The sequence below is a fragment of the Chanos chanos genome, chromosome 4, assembly GCF_902362185.1.
Source record: "Chanos chanos chromosome 4, fChaCha1.1, whole genome shotgun sequence".
Lineage (NCBI taxonomy): Eukaryota > Metazoa > Chordata > Actinopteri > Gonorynchiformes > Chanidae > Chanos > Chanos chanos.
Window position 1 is genome coordinate 8,710,884 of NC_044498.1, and position 18,468 is coordinate 8,729,351.

The window sequence follows — 18,468 nt, forward strand, 5'->3', positions numbered from 1 at the left end:
TATTTCAGACTTGTGGGATTTCAAGACAAAGCGTTGAAAATTTCACCTTTGAAAGGACAAAGGTTTTTTTATGTGTTCGCGTCCAAAGGTTACTTAACACTAGCTTTCAGAATCGAAACTAAAACCGATCTTTTTTTTTTTTTTTCTGTCAACAATAATGGGAGCGCACAAAAAGAAAGTTGGCCTAATGACAGGTTTTATGGACTTGAGAAAGGGCAATTCAAAAAGTATGACACACTTTGTTTGGAAAGCGGTCATTTCAAAAGAGCCATATAATCATTAGAGCCTTGCCTTTATTTATCTTCTTCTAGGCTTCACATACAGAAATTCCAGTCTGTCGAGAGGAATGCAGTTTCAAAGCATCAGTGTTATTTTTGAACTGCCCATTCAGTTAGTAAGGATTGAGCATTTAAAATGTTGGTAGATGTTTATTATCCGTTCTGATTATTGAATTTATGTCGTTATGTTTCAGAAGTTTGTACCCTCTTCTCAGCATACAGTGGATTTATCCAGTGAGAGTGCGATTATATTGGTGACAAAAATCACCCGAGCCAATCATTTCCCAGCTCAGTTACATTAGGTAGTCGGTGTGACAGACTAACTCGGTGGACTAGAGTTGCACCCATTGACTGTTACTGCTTAATGTTGTATTTTCCAGTACTAGTCCGGAGGACCCATAAGCCAGAATATTTGTGTTTTAGCTCAGTACTTCCTGACCTAAGTCAGTTAATCTGCTTTTCACTTGGCCTTTGGCTTCTTGAACTAATAATGGTCATACCAGGCATTAACTAAAATGTGCAGTCTAACTGGTCTCCAGGAGTGGAATTGAGTAACGCTGTCTTAAATTGCTTAGAGAGTAAAGAGACAGCTGGCCAAAAATCCACAGAGAAAACTGAACAATGGGCCTCAACAACAAGCACTTCAGACTTCACACCAACACTTTAGACTCTTAGTGGTTTAGACCACTTGTTGTTGTTAAGGGTCTAAAATTAAAAGAATAACTCTTAAAATTATTGTAAGATCGCAGAACAGTTATAATAACAAAGTTTTTAGGAAGTTTTGGACGCACTGTGTGATGTCTGACCCTGTGTCTGAAATTGACGACAAGATGAGAAAATCTAAGATCCAGCTTTCATTTTCTTACACTTTATTACCAAGCACCAATCCATATAAGTCATATTCCTAAGCTACCAGCGACAGGAAAATACAGGTATCTCCCTCTGTTCCAGTTAAGAGAGGTCTGGGACATAGACCGCGGCGTGGTCAGCTGTCCCTGATGGCCCGCCATAAGTCACAGAGTTACTGAGACGTGACACCCGACTTCTCCTGTCTCCTCAACGACCAGAATGACAGATGGCCAGCTTTCACACGAATGTGCCCAGCTATACCATCACAGTATAGAGATCTGGACATGTCCTGAACCCCACAAATGAAGATGAATGTTCTGTTCCTACATCCCCCCCCCACACCCCCCAAAGAGCTGGCGCATCACCAACGAAGTTAGGAGAGAGGAGCGGCCAGAAAGAACCTTGCATCGAGAACATTGTCACTATACGTGTGTTGCCGTGAACATTTTAAAAGAGCGAGCTTAAAAAAACATCAACGTCCGCGTAATTAACGGAGACAATCGCATACTTAGCCCTAATCGCATCACATCACGGCCTTTTTTTCTCCCCGGAATTCCGACGTTCCCGCGTGTTTATATGTCAGCAAAATGCCGTGGATGGCCGGCGGGCATGGAGGCGTTGTTTTGTGGTGTGGAGTTTAGGGTGATGCTGAGAGTCAACGGAAACATACAGACCTCCCCCAGCAGGCACCCAACGCGCCTTCAGACTCCCGAGAGAGAGAGAGAGGGAGAGAGAACGGCGCAGGGCTATTTTTAGCTTCTCCTCTCTCTTCCAGCTATCGCACGTTCAGCCCATTGAAAGGAACGCGAGAGCCCTACCTCGGAAATGCCGTGAGGAACGCGGGCAAAGATGGCTGATTTTTACAAACTTTGCCTTTGGGAACCTCTGTTATGCCCCTTACATAAGGGGATGCGCATTAGTTGTCATTTAAAAGATTAATGTAAAAAAAAAAAAGAGAGAGAGAGATGCAGCTTAATGTCTCACAATTCTTTATGTCAAGGATGCTATTCATTACATTTCCAGACTAATGGGAAACTCTGGGTAAACAGACAAGCTTCCAGTGTGAACATCTTGTATTCACACTGTCTTTACTCAGTTTTGTGCACAGCTCCTTATTCATCTATAATAATAATAATAGTAATAATAATAATAATAATAATAATGATAATGATAATAAAAACTTACATATGCATTGCACCACTCATATATTTATTGTAGCTGTAAGTGATTTCCAACGATATATAAACAAAACAAAACAATAAAGACTGAGATGTGAAACAGGACAGATGGCAGTAATATCAACTAAAACACACACACGCACTCACAAACACTCACTCACGCGCTCACTCATATGTTCAGCAAATATGTATATGTTTTTTATCAGTCGTGCAGTGTTTCTATAGTTACACTGCCTTGATTGTCTCTCTGTTGCCTTGCAGTGTAATCCTGGTGACCTGCGTGCCCTGAGAAAGGGCATGACCCTGTACCACTCTGAGTCCCAGCTGTCCTCGCTGCCCCAGCGACAGGAGGCCCTGCTCAACGTGAGTGTACACACAGACACATCAGTTCATATCACTGCATTCACTGGGGTTTTTCAGCTTTCCATTGTCCTTCCGAGAGATTATAACAGCTCGTACTGTTTTTATTAATTCTCCCTCTTTGATGAAAATATGGGTGGCCTTCTCAGATCAGCAGGGAGGATCCTTATATGTTCTTTTGTGCCCCATCACAGTGTAACCTTACTCTAGAGAGTGATCAGTCACAACTAAACCTGGCTCTTCTACTGCCGAGACAGAGAGATGTCCAGATCTTAAGCACTACAGGGCAGGCTGCCACTGTTTAAACCTGCCTTTAACATGAATCTCTATCCACTGGCCTCTTGGTTTTGATTGAACCGCGCGTCGGCGTGTTAGATCTCGATGTTCATCACTGATCAGTTTGTCTGTTGGGATACGGTCATACACGCTGCCATTCCACCGTTGCTTCCTGTTCTAATTAAAAAGGCCTTGAGCTGATACCAGGTAAAAAAAAGATTTCACGTGTACTTCCGAACTCTGACGGTGAGCAAATTACTCCTCTCAGTTGAGCAGCGTCTGTAGCCGTCTCTGACGTGCGGTCTCAGGGTGGAGAAGAGGGTAAGAAAAAAAAAAATTGCAACTGTTTTTCTTTTTCATTTCGCCGCTGCAAAATGAGCTTGTTATTCTATTAGCAAAAGACTCTACAAAACCAATAAAGTGCTTTAATTCGATTTCTGCAAGCCTCTTTTGACCTCGCCGCCGCCCACAGGGCCCCGCTCAATTTACCGGCTCAGTTTAACTTCATGTGTCCTTAAATCCACACAGTATTAATAGAAGCTGCCCTTTCAGATCCGTTCATGGTTTTCAATACCTGACGGCATATATCGATTTGCTGAGTTTAACAGGAGCCCAGCAGAAAAGTTTCACCACTGAACAAATTAGATTGTAAAATGCTGTGCTTGTTACATTTGTGCGCTGCACAGCAAGATTGACTGATTTAATAAGCTATAGGCTAAGTATAGGCTAGAAGGTATACCATAAATGAATGACTCAAGTAAATGACGTTTGCGGCCTAGGAAGGGGCGTAATTGAGTTACGTCGTCAAATAATGGTTGGATTGGAGATGAAGAGGCGTCCTCTCAGTTGTTCCAGAACGGATCTGTTAAGTAGGATGTTTATTTCGTTTGCTCCGTCTGTTTTGATTTCGTCGTTATGGCATCTCCCTGGTGATCTGCTCGTTGCTGACGTTTTCCCCTTACGTTCTCCTTATGTTATGTTAACGAGAACAGAACAAGGGAAATACAGAGCTTTGAGAATGCAGTGGAGAGGACTGGACTATGGTGTCAGAAATGAAGCAATGGAAGCTTCCCAGTCCAGCGCTAACCCCTATGAGAGGCTTAAAATGTTTTATCCCTTAAGTATTTTTTTGCTCTTAAGTGCAAATAAGGAAAAGAAATGAAATCCGCCCCCCCCCCCCCATTACATCTTATTCTCAAGTTACATGCCTAAACTGCTAACTCACTGTTGACTGACTGTCTACCTCAAATCTCAACTGTCACTCCTCCGTCAAAGCACACATTTCCTCCGTCCGATCCAGTTTTTTATTTTTGGTTTTTTTTTTTTGTTTGTTTGTTTGGTTTTTTTCTTTTTAATTTAGTGAATTTAGTGAACGCAGTCCTCAGTTCACTTCCCTCACTAGACAGTCGCAATGCATCGGAAGACGCGCTTTGGCAGTTATTTTTAGCGTGCGCCAATTTTGGCTAATTTATTCACAGGAAAAAGGCGACGCTGGCACACATAAAATGAATGGGTAAACATCGCCTCGGGGTGTTTACTTTCCTGTGCTGTGTGAAGTTATTGTTTGTTAAGAGTCCACTGTCAAATACAATAATTCAGACTCCAGCACCTCAGAGCGAAGTTTCATGCTCCTTCATACTCAGGGGTAACTGATTGATGATTAGTAACTGGTTCTATGCATGTGAGTTAGGACTCTGTGTTCGGGAACACGACCTCAAAAAGCCTGTTGCGGATGAACGGGCCTCATTGTTTATGAGCTTCTGGTTAATTAGGACTGATAAATTAAGATCCCAATCAATAGAGCATTAATGAGGCCAGCGGCACTCCGAAGTGCAGTGATCACTGTAATGTGTGTGTGTGTGTGTGTGTGTGTGTGGGAGAGAGAGAGAGAGAGAGGGAGGGAGAGGGAAATTGACTTTTCTTTATGCGCTCTGCAAGGGACCTGGACGACTCCCGACCAGCGAGTCTTCACCCTCGACTGGATTCCTCTCAACGGTGCAGAAACCGGAGACTGTGGTGCATGCCATGAAGGTACGGTTCCCATCCCTCTCGCTCAGACGCTCAGTCTCTCACTTCTGTCACCGCCCTGCCTCAGGCTCACGCGCTGCCCAATCAGAGCGCAGAATGTAACGCTGCTAAGAAGGAAAATCAACTAATGAAAACAGCCAACCCTGGCTTTCCAGTATTTCTTGTATTATTATTATTGACAGTAGGCGATTTGGGGGGGGGGGGTCATCCTCCTTGTTAACAAAATGACCAGAATGCATCCCCCTTGTTACCTTATATACTCTATACAGCAGTGTCAGTGTCATCCCCACTGTTAAAAAGAGAACAAATCGCCTAATGATTATTGACACATAGTATAATAAGCTAATTCTCAAATATGCTAGAAAAGGCAGCTACTACGTGATGTCCTTGTGTGTTGCAACTGCTTTTTACTGGGACATTTAAAAATGTTGCTTTTGTGGGATGTCTACTTTGCTGGTGCTAACAGGTGCTGGAGGTTCATGAAAAGCTGGATAAGCAGCCCCCGGAGGACTATGAGGAGGACCTCAGCGAGAAAGAGAAGGCCATTGTCCGGGAGATGTGCAACGTAAGAGGCGTCAAGTCACGTGTTTGCTCTGTCCCTCTCTCTTTATCTCTCTCTCTCTCTCCCTCTTTTCCTTTCTTTATCTCTTGTGATCGACCTACCCCCTCTGTTTTCACTGGTAGGAACAGCAGCACATCACGCTTCTGTAACTGGATGGCTTAGTAAGAAGCGCATACATAGATTGTCCGTACAGTTAATGGGGAATTTAGAGAGAATGGAGTAATCCTACCCCCCCCCCCCCCCTTTGGCTGGCAGACAGATAGTCACTGAGAACTCTGGCCATGGGATAAAGGATGGTGATGAAACAGGCCTATCTGGCCCCTCAGTGGAATGTAGCGTCCGTGGAATCTGGGACTCTGTACAAAAGCACCTCTGTGTGCATGTGTGTCCATGACTAACCCCTTTTCTCTCACCTACATCCTTCACCGGCAGATTGGAAACGCAGATGCTTTACGGGATGAAAATTGTTCAAAAGGAACCCCCCCAACCCCCCCCCCCCCCCCCCCCATGTAACTTTAGATACAGTATCTCTCTTGTCCTTTAGTTCACCTCTTCCTAATCACGATGTGCTCCAGAACAAGGTCAATACATCACATTTAAACTGAACTTCAAATTTGTCTGTGTAATGCTTATTACCATTAAATTGCGTCAAAGCGGCTTTACAGAAATCAGTGCCTAAAACTCACAGAGTAAAGTATCAGCATAGAAGGCCAAGAGTAAGTAAGGACAGGGAGCGCTTGTGATTAAATTTTTTTTGAATTTTGTCTCCATGATTTCATTGCTGACTCTGTGTGTGTGTGTGCGTGTGCGTGTGCGTGTGTGTATGTGTGTGTGTGTCCAGGTGGTGTGGCGCAAGCTGGGTGATGCTGCTGGATCAAAGCCGTCCATCCGACAGCACCTCTCTGGGAATCAGTTCAAAGGCCCTCTGTAGAGGCAGCAGCGCTCTGACAAACTGGAACGCACGCAACCCCAACCTGCCCCCCTCTGTACCTCCATCAGCTCTCCACGCTCCCTGCTTCAAAAAAGTCACTTCACTCTCTGACACAACTGCCACAGCACCTGAAATGACCCCACGAATAACGGAACTTCGCTCGCTCCCCGGCCCTCCGTCCCCGGCCGACTTCGGCCGACGGGTTTCCTTTGCGCCCGCCTGTGAAGAGTTGAAGACTGGCAACTAGATTTCACAGATTTGCCACTCCTCGTCCCTTCGTTTTGGGGGTTTTTACGTAGTGTTTCGATGATTTCAATGTAACCAACCTTATGATTTTGTGCTGAAGACCTCTAAGACCGAGTCCTTTAGCTTTGGACATATTTCTTCGGGTCTGTGTGTGTCTGTGTGTGAGTGTGTATATATATATATATATATATACACACACACACGCAACACTCACGGGTAATGTCCACTTGTAGACCACGTGTGAAACCTACTGTGAAATAGCGCCCTTCCTGAAGAGAAAAGCTTATTGTCTAAGTAGAGATCACCTTGAAACATTTGTAAGATATGTACGAAAAACCATAGCACCTATTACATCATTATTGCTTGTTTTACTGTATTTTTGGTCATTTTCTAGTGGCTATGTGTATTTTTACTGTTTATAAATGTAATTAAGCACACAATTGAACCCTAAAACGGGGATTTATTTTTTGTTCTTTTTCTTTTCTTAATGTTGTCTTTGTGGTTTTTGTTTATTCTCTTTTTTTTTTAACACATCTCAAAATTGTTTCCTGGTTTTTTGTTTTGTTTTGTTTTGTTTTGTTTTTTTGCTGTTGTAGGAGGGAAATTGATGTAAACAAATGCCCAAAAGTCAAGTTTCTCCATTGATGTCCAATGCAATGATTCTGCGTTTTATTGCGTGAAGTCTGAATTGTAAAATGGTGTGCTCTGCATGCTTGACAATCATGTTCTCAGGTCTGGGGAGAGGACAACCGTGTAGTCATTTGTTTATGACTGTGCTGTACATTAAGGTTAACTTAGTCCTTGTCTAACCACCTGTAAAAAAAAAAAAAAATTCAGCTTCCTTGAACCTTGGCTATAATTCAGTCAAGGCGTGCTGAAGACACTTACTGCATCCTTACTCTCAAGGTGGTAATTACCTATGAAATGCGTTAGCATTCTGTTTGAAATTTTACTACATTATAGTTACAGGTATGGAAACCAGTATTAAATGGTCCTTGTACTAATCAGTTATAATTTAACAGTTATGAGTTATAATTTAGCCAAGTACTTCTGGCTAAAAAGGTCTTCTTCACATTAATTCAAACTAAAACAAAGTGTTGGATGCAATAGGTGGTGTTCAGCTGTTCCCATGCATGTTATTGTCAGTGTCTGTTGGAATGTGCAAACAAGTCTTCCCTCTAAAATATTTCTCATAGTAAAATTTAAATTCATGTCAGCTAAGGTATACAATTGGAATCATTGGTTGGTTAGCTTGACCGGGTGCTGTGTTTGATGTGAACTAATTAAAAGTGATTTCCCTGCTTCTGATTGGTTCACATGAACGTGTGATGGAAAGGCTTATTCAAGTTCTCCCGTCACAGCAATGATGGCTTCAAATTAGAACACGGCTGACCCACCTTAGACAAATAAAGGCATGTCTCCATTGTTTTTTGTAAATGGATTTTCAAAACCCTAAATGTGGATCCAAAGTGTCCTTTTTCTAAAGGATCTGATTTGAATACAAAGCCATGATTCAGTTCTCAGTTCTTTTGGTCGTATGACTTTTTTGGGATGTGCAGTCTCTGATTTGCATGGGTTTAGATTTGGAACCTATGCTTTGCCACTGTCCTCTATATTACTGTGTATGTGCTACACAATCAACTGGGTCCTAGACTCCGCAGTATTAATGCCAATCCCTCTCGTGGTTAGCATGACTTCTATTTCTTTTTTTTTTTTTTCCCACAAGCCAAACCTTGCTGACAACTCGGATTGATATTTTTAGCAGTTGAAAAAAAAAAAACCTGAATAGACCACTTTTAGGTGATTTTGACAATAAACTAATTGTTACTTTCCTAAGTAGTTTTATTTCGTTTTATTGCCTGTCAAGTGCATTTCTTTTCAACCTTTAAATATCAGACTGGACGTACAGACATTTACAACATTTTCTAATACTCTAATTAATGTCTCTTAAAACAGAATTTATTATTGCTGAGCTTGTCTGAATCTAACGGCCAAAAAAGGAAAGAAAGAAAAAGGAGCCAAAACATGATCGCGTTGCACCATTAAATGACGGTCACTTTTTCCACAATAACCACGGCCTATTTCACAAAGTCTGTTTTTTATCAACGCGACAAACCCTTTGAAGTAACAGTGATGGAAGTTTGGCCTTAAGACTAGAAGGCAAGAGACACATTCATTTTATCCCTTAAAGGTCAAAAGATGAGAAAGCAAGCCTTTTAGATTTTACAGTAAACCAGCCAATGGGGTGTGCGGTTGCTGCATTTTTCAAATCGCTATAACTGAGGAGCTTAGAGAGACAATTAAGTTGAGCAAGAGTGCCCTCTGCTGGTAGACTCTGATATTAGAATATCTATCAAGATCGTCATGGGCAATATATATAGGTGGGTGTGCGTGTGCTGTACACAACTATTTAAGAGGAAACAAAAATAGTGCAGTGTTTGTTCAGAGAACTTTTATTCTGCGGAAGTACTCCCAACTACAACGCAGCGTTGAGGGGAAAACATAATATCTCCGACCAAAACACGGGGCCAGCGTATGCCAGCACTTCAGCCGGCATTAGGTCGTACGTGCAGTCTAGAAAAGCTAAGCCGATTGTAAAGTCTGGATGGCTGAACTTCAAGTCACCCTCTCAGCAAGGTTTAGCGGGAAGGACAAGCCCACGTACATTCACACACAGATCTCCCAAACATTTATAAAACGACACGCTGATCAAGACGGGAGGAAAACATGTTTTATTATCCCAAAAATGCCTTACAAACACAAAAAGCTTTTATACAAGGAGGTTGAACACTGTTGGCTTCCAGTCCATCACATTAAAGCCTACTGAAGGCACATCAGGAGAAACTAACCAATAAAAAGCAACCATCCATTCATTGTCACAGAATGTATTTACAAAAAAAAAAAAAAATAAACCATGGGCTCGTTACCTCTAGGAACTGTGTCAAACCTGGCAGCAGAGAGAAACACATTTGCCCAGCTCTGAAGGTCCGAATTTACAGTGGCTTGTTTTTAGTCTTTCTCCAGAGTACATATCTGGATGCATACAGCTCAATGCCTTACAATTAATAGCAGATATAATATCTATCTGTGGGATTCAAAAAATCCATTTGGGAGTCTGTAGAGCAGTAACCTTAAAAAAGAAAAAAAATAGTCAAATAAAAGGTGTTCCCTACAAACATTACGAGAGATATCCTAACAGCGTAGGTGGGTAAATCTTTGTTTTTTGGTGCTAAACTGAGATGTCTGAAATGTGATCAGCAAGGTGAAGTAGTATTTTTCCAGACTCTGCTGAGGTGTGTGAAACTGCTGCCTGAGATGCCTTAGAGCTCACAATTACCTTTTAACTTTACTGATAACCCACAAATTAAATCCCAATTTCGCTAACTCTACAAACTTACTCCGCTCAGATGAAATCCTACTGACAGACATACACAACACTCATGTCCCAGGGTTACGCCGAGACGAGCTTCAACCAACGTCTAGGAGGTGAGTCGGTTCTTCAGCTGATTCGTTACAAAACCACACTCCCTTCTCTGAGACCTACAAAGTGTTGCGAATCTCTGCTACGTGTGTCTCCGCCCCCTCACAGAGTAAACTTGCGAAAAAAAGCATAGCAGCATTCGGAAAGACGGTTCTCTACGTCCACACCTCTAATTATCAGCATTGTATGTGGCCTGGCATCAGTTACTGTATCTGCCTCCTGTTCACTCTCATCTCATCCACGCTCCGCGGTTCATTCCCGAAACGGGGGGCATGCCGGGTGGTGGGAGGGGCACCTGAGGCTGGCCGGGGGGCACAGGTGGAGGTGGGTACCCGGTAGGAGGCAAGCCCATCCCGGGAGGGGGCACTGCATGCGTGGGTGGCATACGTGGAGGTGGTGGTGGATAGGTGTGGTTGTAGCCAGGTGGAGGGTAAGCTGGGGTGGGAGGTGGGAGGTTAGGAGGCGGGTAGGTGGTGGGAGGGGGAGGTCCTGGTGGAGGGGCACTAGGCGGGGGATAAACGTGTGGGTGGTAAGCCATGGGAGGCCCATAGGAAGGGGGCATAGGGGCGTAGGATGGCCCCTCGGTCTTCATCATAGATTGGAGGCTCTGGTAGCCTTCACCCGACATGTAGGAGCTGGAGGTGGACATGCCCATGATGTAGTTGGAGGGTGGGGGAGGAGGCGGGCGATGAGGCAAGGGAGGTGGAGCCACATGAGGCGGAGGAGGGGCCGGACCTTTCGCCAGGTCTGCATCACCAGATGATGCTGGCTCCGCCTCTGTGGGAGGAGCTGGGGCAGTGGGTGGGGCCTTACGATCTGCAATCATAAGACACAGAGATAAGATCAGCAAAGAAGCCTCCGAGCTGCAAGGGAAACATGCAGACAAAAATGATTCACAGATGCACCTCTGGCCTCAGACAGTAAACAAACCTAAAACCTTTCAGCACTACAAAAAGCAGAACCACGTGTTCAGAATTCCTTGATTTACTTCGCAGACAGAACGTTATGACTGTCCTACCCCTGCTCTCTTCAATAACAGGGTCTCTCAGAGGTTAAAAAAACCACATTGGCCAAATGACTGTCTGACATAACAGTATCAAACAGAACCACAGTACTTATGGGCTGATTCAGGTTGAATAGTTCAGGATTATACAATAATGAAACTGGTTAGAATGAGCAGTAGGTGGTCGGCTGATTGGGTTAGAGGCCGTTACGCAATCCGTGTCTGAACTCTGTAAGCCCTTGATCTCTGATGCTTCTAAACACTTAGCAGCTCCTGGTCTGAATGAGATCAAACAGCCAGAGAACATCGAGACAAGAGAGCGCCATCTACTGCCCCCTGACTGCAACTGCTAGTCTTTTTTTATATACTTACAATGTGTGAGGAAACTGGCCAAATTCCCATCACTAGTCAACATAAGGAAGTATGTTTCCCAGCACCAGGTGTTTCAACTCGGTTCACGGCTTTAGATGGTTACTATGGTCAGAGGTCATACCAAAAGGTAGCTACTTTAGGAGGTTTTGACAGAGCACTTTAGAGAGACACATTTCTTTAGAGAGAAGAGCCTAGGAGAGGCATGAGGTTTGTATTGCCTGCCAATCATTATGTTCCCAAGCCCAACAGATATACCCCTGCATAAAGCAGGACGACAGATATCTTACCAGACGGGGGCTGGGTAACAGGTAGAGGGGGCATAGGACTCTCAAGGCGAGGAATTTTAGAGCCAACTTGTTCTGAGAGGAAAAGAGAGGGCATGATAAAAAGATAATTATTTTAAAGTCAGTACATTATGGCATATATTCAGATCTAGACTAGGTAGGCCGACAGCATTTGCCGAATGCCTTTTTTGGTTTGTTCTGCAAAATAAGGAGTAATGAATATGAAAAGTCTTTACCAGGAGCCTTGGGCTCTTCTTTTGGCGACACCTGAAAAAAAGATTCAAGACTGTGAGACGAATGTCACTCCACAAACTCAGAAAAGGACTCTTCATATGTTGCTGCTCTGTGAAGCTGTGTGTGTGTGTGTGTCATAGGAATGAAGATTTTAACTATTTTACAAATTCTGTTACTGTGCAAACTATTAAGGATTAGGTTTTTACATCAGTTACTCTGCTTATTACTAAAGCCTTTGTATAAAGGAGCAAAACTAATCATATACCATCTCAACCATAGAATCAAGGTCACAAGAAAAACAAAATCATATTTTAACGTCTCTGCATAGAATGGCGCCTATAGTAATGACAGTCATTATGGAACTGACTCCTCTGTATCAGACCCACTCTGATGGATGTTTGAGGTACTGTAATGGTGAGTGAACGCGCTCTACTCACGTGTGGGCGTTTCTGCTGGCGAGGTGGGCTACCCTGGGGAGAGGCTTTCTTTGGTGGGGGCGGGGCGACTGGGTTCTGGCTCCCGGCCTGGCTTGGTTGGCCAGTGGGAGGGGGCGGAGGCTTCTCTTTCTCCTGTAGCTGAGGCTGCTGGGGGATTGGCTGCTTGCCTTGAGAGTACAGATCCAGGATTTGATGACAAATATCTGCAGTAAACAGCACAGGGGGAGGGTGGAACAACAGGTTTGAGTTTACACTGGTAGCAAAGGCACAGAGAGATGATGCTTCTAAGCTGGAAAAATTCTCAGTAATCTACTTACGTCAGACACAATAATAATTAAACAGCAATTTGGCATCTTGAGCACAGGTAGCTGGTTTTCTGGACAAGGCTTAAAACTACTGAGAGCGAATGAAGCACCTCATTCAGGGCCTGGCTTAATCCTGCCGTGAGGTATCTTCCCTCGTTGCGTACTCAATGAACAATTCTGATAGAGGTCTGCTAAAGGTGTATACCTTCCAGCAACTCCACGGGAACATCCTGGACAAACTGTTCCCACCAACGCCGAGACGACTGCTTGGACGTCCACTCCTGGATGTCAAACTTACACAGTCGACCAGCCAGGTACATCACGGCCACTGCTATTATCTCTGGCTCCCACTGGAGGGACAGCATAGTGCACAGGCTGGAAGGAAAACAAACACATATTTACATATTTAGATCATATCTGTAGAAAAAGTTTAAGAGAATTAGACATTTCAGTTAGGAGACGTTTCAGAAAACTAGGTTTGTGAACAGACCAGCAGCTGTTTAAGCTTTGAAACTACTCAATTAGTGAAAATGTCCTCCTAATTGGGTTAGAAGAAGCATCCAAAACAGTACAAGCTTGGACGTGACATTCAAGTCTTATAAAGAGTCAGCCGTTTGTTTAGTACACACCTGTCATTCACAAAGGTCCATGCCATCTGCACCAATTTCTGCACTTTATTTTTGTCACCTAAACAATATAAAGATACTGGTGAGCGGGGCACAGTCTCACAGTTCGGCTTTTTAACATGCTCATGACAGAATCTGCACATACACACACCTTTCAGCTGCTTGGCATAACGCAACAGAAACTGGTAGGGATGCTCCACCTGCAAGTCAAACTTGATTGTCTGAAGCAGTATTCTCTCTAGCACCATGACTTCTTCCTGTTGATTGAGAATAAGCACTCAGTAGCATTCCTCAAAGGAGGGGGTGGGGGGGTTGAGAAATTTAACACCGGTTAACAGTGTCGTAGAGATCAACAGGAGTTGCTCACCTTTGGATCATCTCCAAACTGGGCAAACTGGACATCGTTCAGGAGACTACGTGCTGTTTTGATGATGTCTTTACATTTTTTTGGGGTCTCCTCCACTTTCCCAGCCAAGAAGAGACAGCAAGCCCCTGTCACCTGCGGAGATATAACAAGGATAGAAACCAATGCATTACCATGCCATAGTATAACTCTGACCCTCATTTTATTTAAATAACAAGGTCTCACGTGTGCTTCGGGTGTGAGTTTAAAACTTACATATCTAGGGAACTGTTTGAAAGAGTGAAACATGTAAAAACGGTGGAAGTATATGATTCCCGTAGCCAAGGTGTCATAGTGTCTGAACAAAAATCAAGGAAACATTTCAACTAAAACGTAAATGATCAATACTGCAGTCACTTACATAGTCAATTTATTAAGAATAATTAAAAAACTTATGCCTTTACTCAAATCAAACGACTGTGCCAGCTCTCTCAAACAATAAGGTGTACATTTGTACAGAGGTGTCACAGCAACAAACATGACAAAATCCTGGAGCGTGTAACGTACATCGCGAAAAAAAAAAAAATTCTTAAGATTCAAAAAGAAAGGATACAGTCCAAGTCGAGTCCCCACGTCAAAGATAAACCTGGCCCCTTCTCTCCTGTACCGGGCCTCTGTGGCTGGGTCCAGGCCCTCAGACTGGGACGGCGTGTGGGCCAGGTCCTTTTTGTCCCAGTACCAACATGGTTTTATGTGGTCCAGACTAGCAAAGTTTGCAGGAGTTGAGTTCTCCTTGTTTTCTTTCATTTGGTGAAGTATAGTGGGTCAGTGATGCTCAGCTACACTGAATGATCTGTAAAAAAAAAAACAAAAAAAAAACAAACAAACAAAAAACAAAACAATCAGTTTGATAACATGTATGAAAATGACTGGAAAAACAGCATTTGCCCGATTTACAGAAGGCAAGAAGAAAGATAATAAACAGACCTTTCAAACTGTTACGCGGATCCTCTGCTTGGATTTGCACTAACATTAGCTGTCAACTGGATAGCTAAGCTTAGCCTCTCGTCTCCACCTCTATCTCTATTAGGTCACTAATTCCATAACATTTACTGCATCGTATTAACTTAGACAAATACTGTGAGACTAATTCATAATGCCGATATCTGGATAGTTACATACCGAAACGCTTTTCAGGGTAGCTGAGTGAGCTATTATCTTATCCCTCAACACTCGCCGTGGAAACAAGTTAAACTAACATTAGAGTTTACTTGACCACGTACAAAGTATTACAGACCTGTTTAAGTATGCAGAATCTATGCAGCTAAAGGTCCGACCCAGAAAAAAGTCGTTTTAATTAAATTTTGTGACAAACAAGACATAGCACAATCAGCTAACATAGTTTCGTACCGAGGGTAATTATCCGGCGCGAGGCAACATGCTAGCTAACCGTAGCACCGATACACAGTTTCACAGTTAAAATGACATTTGCAATCGCTCATAAAGCACTTAAGAACAAAGTGTACCACAAATATTTGATCTTACCGTTGTTGCATCGAAGTTTCAAGCTGTTTAGTAACACAAGTGATTACTGATAACCAATATTTTCGATTCAATTGGCTAACATGTCTTAGCTATTCACGACGGTACCCATCCAAAGAAGGAGGCAGACATTTTGTTGACGTCATCAGATGTACCCTGGCACTGGCTCTCTCTCTCTCTCTCTCTCTCTCTCTCTCTCTCTCTCTCTCTCTCTCTCTCTCTCTCTCTCTCTCTCTCTCTCTCAAATAAAAAGCACGATTGCGCAACACGGCCGCTTTGTCGAGCCACAGACATGTGGTACACGCCAGAGGGAGACATGGGCTTTTTAATGCAAAGTGTACAGAAACAAAAGAACTCCATGTACCTCAGAAATGTTCTGAACTGATAAATTTGTTTATGACTTTCTTGTAAAGCGTTTTTCTTGCCGGTGTCCGCGCGGTCATATGTTAACCATTAGGTCAGTACATGTTAACGAATTAAACGTGAAAGGTATGTCACAGATTTTGCTTACAGACTGACACTTTCGCTCCATGACAAATATTCAACAACAGGTTACCGGTCTATTCTGACTATTAAAACTTTATTTTCATGATAGGATGTATACAAACGAAAAAGCAATTATTATGGACAGTTCACGGATGAATGTTGTAAAGACCTTCCCTCTTAAAATCGACTGACAGTTTACCAAATAAGGTAAAACAATAACAAAAAATTAATTCAAACACTGAAGTAACTGAATTGCAAGTAAAATAATTTTACACTAATTAATTTCAGCTAATTGGTTTTAAATTGTTGCGTGTTACATATTTAAATAGTTTAAAATTGGTTTCAATGATAGTGACCAGTGTCTCTCTGCTATAAAATGTCTTCAGATCACACTTTAATATGTGAGTTTCTAGCCCAATATGAGAGATCCTACAGATTTTGATCTGGCTTTTGAGACACAGATGCTTCAGTCAAAGTGAACTCATTTAATATGTCAAAGGAAACAAAGTAATGAAATATCAAACAACAAATTAAGAGGGAACAAAAACAGCAACAGGAACGAGGAACAGTTGCAAGATGCTTGGCTCTGAACAGGAACGGTTAACAGGATAATTATTAGGAATTACAGAGCATTAAAAGTGAAAAGCACTGCTTTTTAGGTGTACTTAAATCATTAAGTAGAAACAAAATAAGTGGTATGGTGAGGCATGTGTTGATTATGTACCTCTAATGCAGATCTTCAACATTAAAAAATATGATTACAACCTCAAAAGATTTTAGCTATATAAATAAGTATATTGTTATTGTTATTCTAATTGAAATTCTTGTTCAGTATTAACAGCAGCTATGTGCAAGACCTTGTTCTCTGTGGACTAAATTACTATCATGTTCCACTTTTGCAGGCATATGTGTGTTGAGCCTGCTGCATGTAGTTCAGTGCAGGGAATACATTCAGTGACTTAATGCTGTCTGTTGCAAAGTTCCTTCAACATTTGTTGTTTTGTCTCTCCTCTCTGTGATGGATTTTTGAAAGCAAACAAGTCGGAATGCGTCATCCAGCCAAAATTAAAGAAGCACCAAGATGAAGTGACAGAGCAGAGTGTTACGCTATCACAAACCCTGAAACCAGCTTTGGTGGGCCTTGGTGGGTCTTGGGATAGATTCGGCAAGTATCTTGAGCCCCACTGGAGGAGGGATGAACCACCATTCCTCCAGAAGAAATTCTTTAATTTGGTGTTTTTTGTCGATCGGGTGGGAAACGTTGTCTAAGGCCTAGTTTGAAAATCCTCTATAGCATTAAGACGAATTCTGCTGAAGGAGATGTCCGTGGCGTAAGGTTTACATATTGTCACTGTGCTCATTAAAATATTCAGTACCCACTAGTACATTATGAATGGAGTCACGTGATAAATGGACCAGCACTCTTCACTGTGGGAAACAAGCAGTCACGCCTGCATGTTTCTTTTGGCGTGCTTCACACATGTGGTCAATGACTGGTTGAGAAAAGAGAGAGAAGTGAGTCATCTCTTCATGCGGCTTTTTTCCTTCTCACTGCTTAACCCCGATTAACACTGCTCATGTTCTCAGAGTCACTTTACTCACAAACGTGCATTTTTAGGTGTGATAAGGAGTTTACACACTGCAGTAAGACCGTGATATCAGTATCACATACCAGTATTTGTGAAGTTCTCACTTGGATGTTAACGTTGAAACTGTTTGTTCACACCCCGGATTAATATTTCCAGTCAGTTGACTGAGAGTAGCTTCACTGATTTACCTTGTATCTCAAACTAATGTCCGGACATTATTGTCAAGGAGCGTGCACTTTTGACTACAGCTGAACCAGCTGATGATGTTTTTCTTTCAGATTTCTAAATCATTGTTTCCTGTGAAACAGCAGATGAAGCACCTGCCTCAAAAACACCCCCACTTTCAGAATTACAACAACAACTGTTTCCTTCAGAAATGATAGTCGAAAAAGGTCTGGTTGATCTTCCTCATATTTTTTGTCCATGACGTTAAGTATGATGGATTGTTCACTAGTTACTATGTGAACCAAACAGGTTATAACCAAACCTGTGTGGAAGCACCTGTTTTTAATGGATTTTTGTTTTGTTTTGTTTGTTTTTGTTTTTGGCAGATACCTTGTACTTGGCCTTTGTCCCTGAATGAACCAAAATAAAGTCTCAAAGGGACATGGCACTGCAGTCTTAAAATATCTCTTGTGTACTTTTTGTTTAATGTCGTGGTATGGCAGATGCCTATGTCTGCCCGTAAGGGCACAGCGATGAGCCTTAATGGAAGGGACATTACATTATTGAGGAGGCTGACACTGCTTTGTATGTCAGTGGGGTAAAATCTCTGGAGGGATATTTAGATATGAACTGTAGTTTTGTGACTTGTAAACAACTTAAGTATTATTATACTCAGAGGAGACTGTCAATAATCTATCTATCTATCTATCTATCTATCTATCTATCCATCTATCTATCTATCTATCTATCTATCTATCTATCTATCTATCTATCTATCTATCTATCTATCTGTGTGTGTGTGTGTGTAGATATGTAGATATATCTCTGTATAAGTATATATCCCAGTGATGTAAAATGCAATGGTTTTGACAGCACGAGTGGTCCACCGAAGG

At 42.4% G+C, this 18,468-nt stretch overlaps 2 protein-coding genes across 3 annotated transcripts in view; one reads left to right on the forward strand and one right to left on the reverse strand.

Annotated features, from left to right (window-relative positions):
- The window catches only part of ccdc85cb (coiled-coil domain containing 85C, b), a 32,231-nt gene extending 25,506 nt beyond the window's left edge, over nucleotides 1-6,725 (forward strand). For both annotated transcript variants that reach the window (XM_030771916.1, XM_030771917.1), the window contains 4 exons: nucleotides 2,567-2,668; nucleotides 4,880-4,972; nucleotides 5,436-5,534; nucleotides 6,373-6,725. In XM_030771916.1, the coding sequence (XP_030627776.1) occupies nucleotides 2,567-2,668; nucleotides 4,880-4,972; nucleotides 5,436-5,534; nucleotides 6,373-6,462 (384 nt within the window). In that variant the 3' untranslated portion in view covers nucleotides 6,463-6,725. The remainder of the gene's footprint in view (nucleotides 1-2,566; nucleotides 2,669-4,879; nucleotides 4,973-5,435; nucleotides 5,535-6,372) is intronic.
- A 2,698-nt stretch (nucleotides 6,726-9,423) lies between these two features.
- Nucleotides 9,424-15,442, reverse strand: ccnk (cyclin K). Its single transcript, XM_030771968.1, has 11 exons — nucleotides 15,339-15,442; nucleotides 14,407-14,646; nucleotides 14,070-14,151; nucleotides 13,818-13,949; nucleotides 13,602-13,707; nucleotides 13,454-13,511; nucleotides 13,030-13,199; nucleotides 12,520-12,722; nucleotides 12,085-12,115; nucleotides 11,852-11,923; nucleotides 9,424-11,005 (listed from the first exon to the last, which is right to left on the reverse strand). The coding sequence occupies exons 2-11, from the start codon at nucleotides 14,598-14,600 to the stop codon at nucleotides 10,419-10,421; spliced, it is 1,635 nt and encodes a 544-aa protein (XP_030627828.1). The 5' UTR covers nucleotides 14,601-14,646; nucleotides 15,339-15,442; the 3' UTR covers nucleotides 9,424-10,418.
- Between the last annotated feature and the right edge of the window lie 3,026 nt (nucleotides 15,443-18,468).

Coding starts and splice junctions, on each gene's coding strand:
- ccnk (XM_030771968.1), bottom strand. CDS start 14,600: ATGAAAGAAAACAAGGAGAACTCAACTCCTGCAAACTTTGCTAGTCTG. Junction 13,708..13,817: donor AGTTTGGAGATGATCCAAAG/GTGAGCAACTCC, acceptor CTCAATCAACAG/GAAGAAGTCATGGTGCTAGA. Junction 11,924..12,084: donor AGAAGAGCCCAAGGCTCCTG/GTAAAGACTTTT, acceptor TTTTCCTCTCAG/AACAAGTTGGCTCTAAAATT.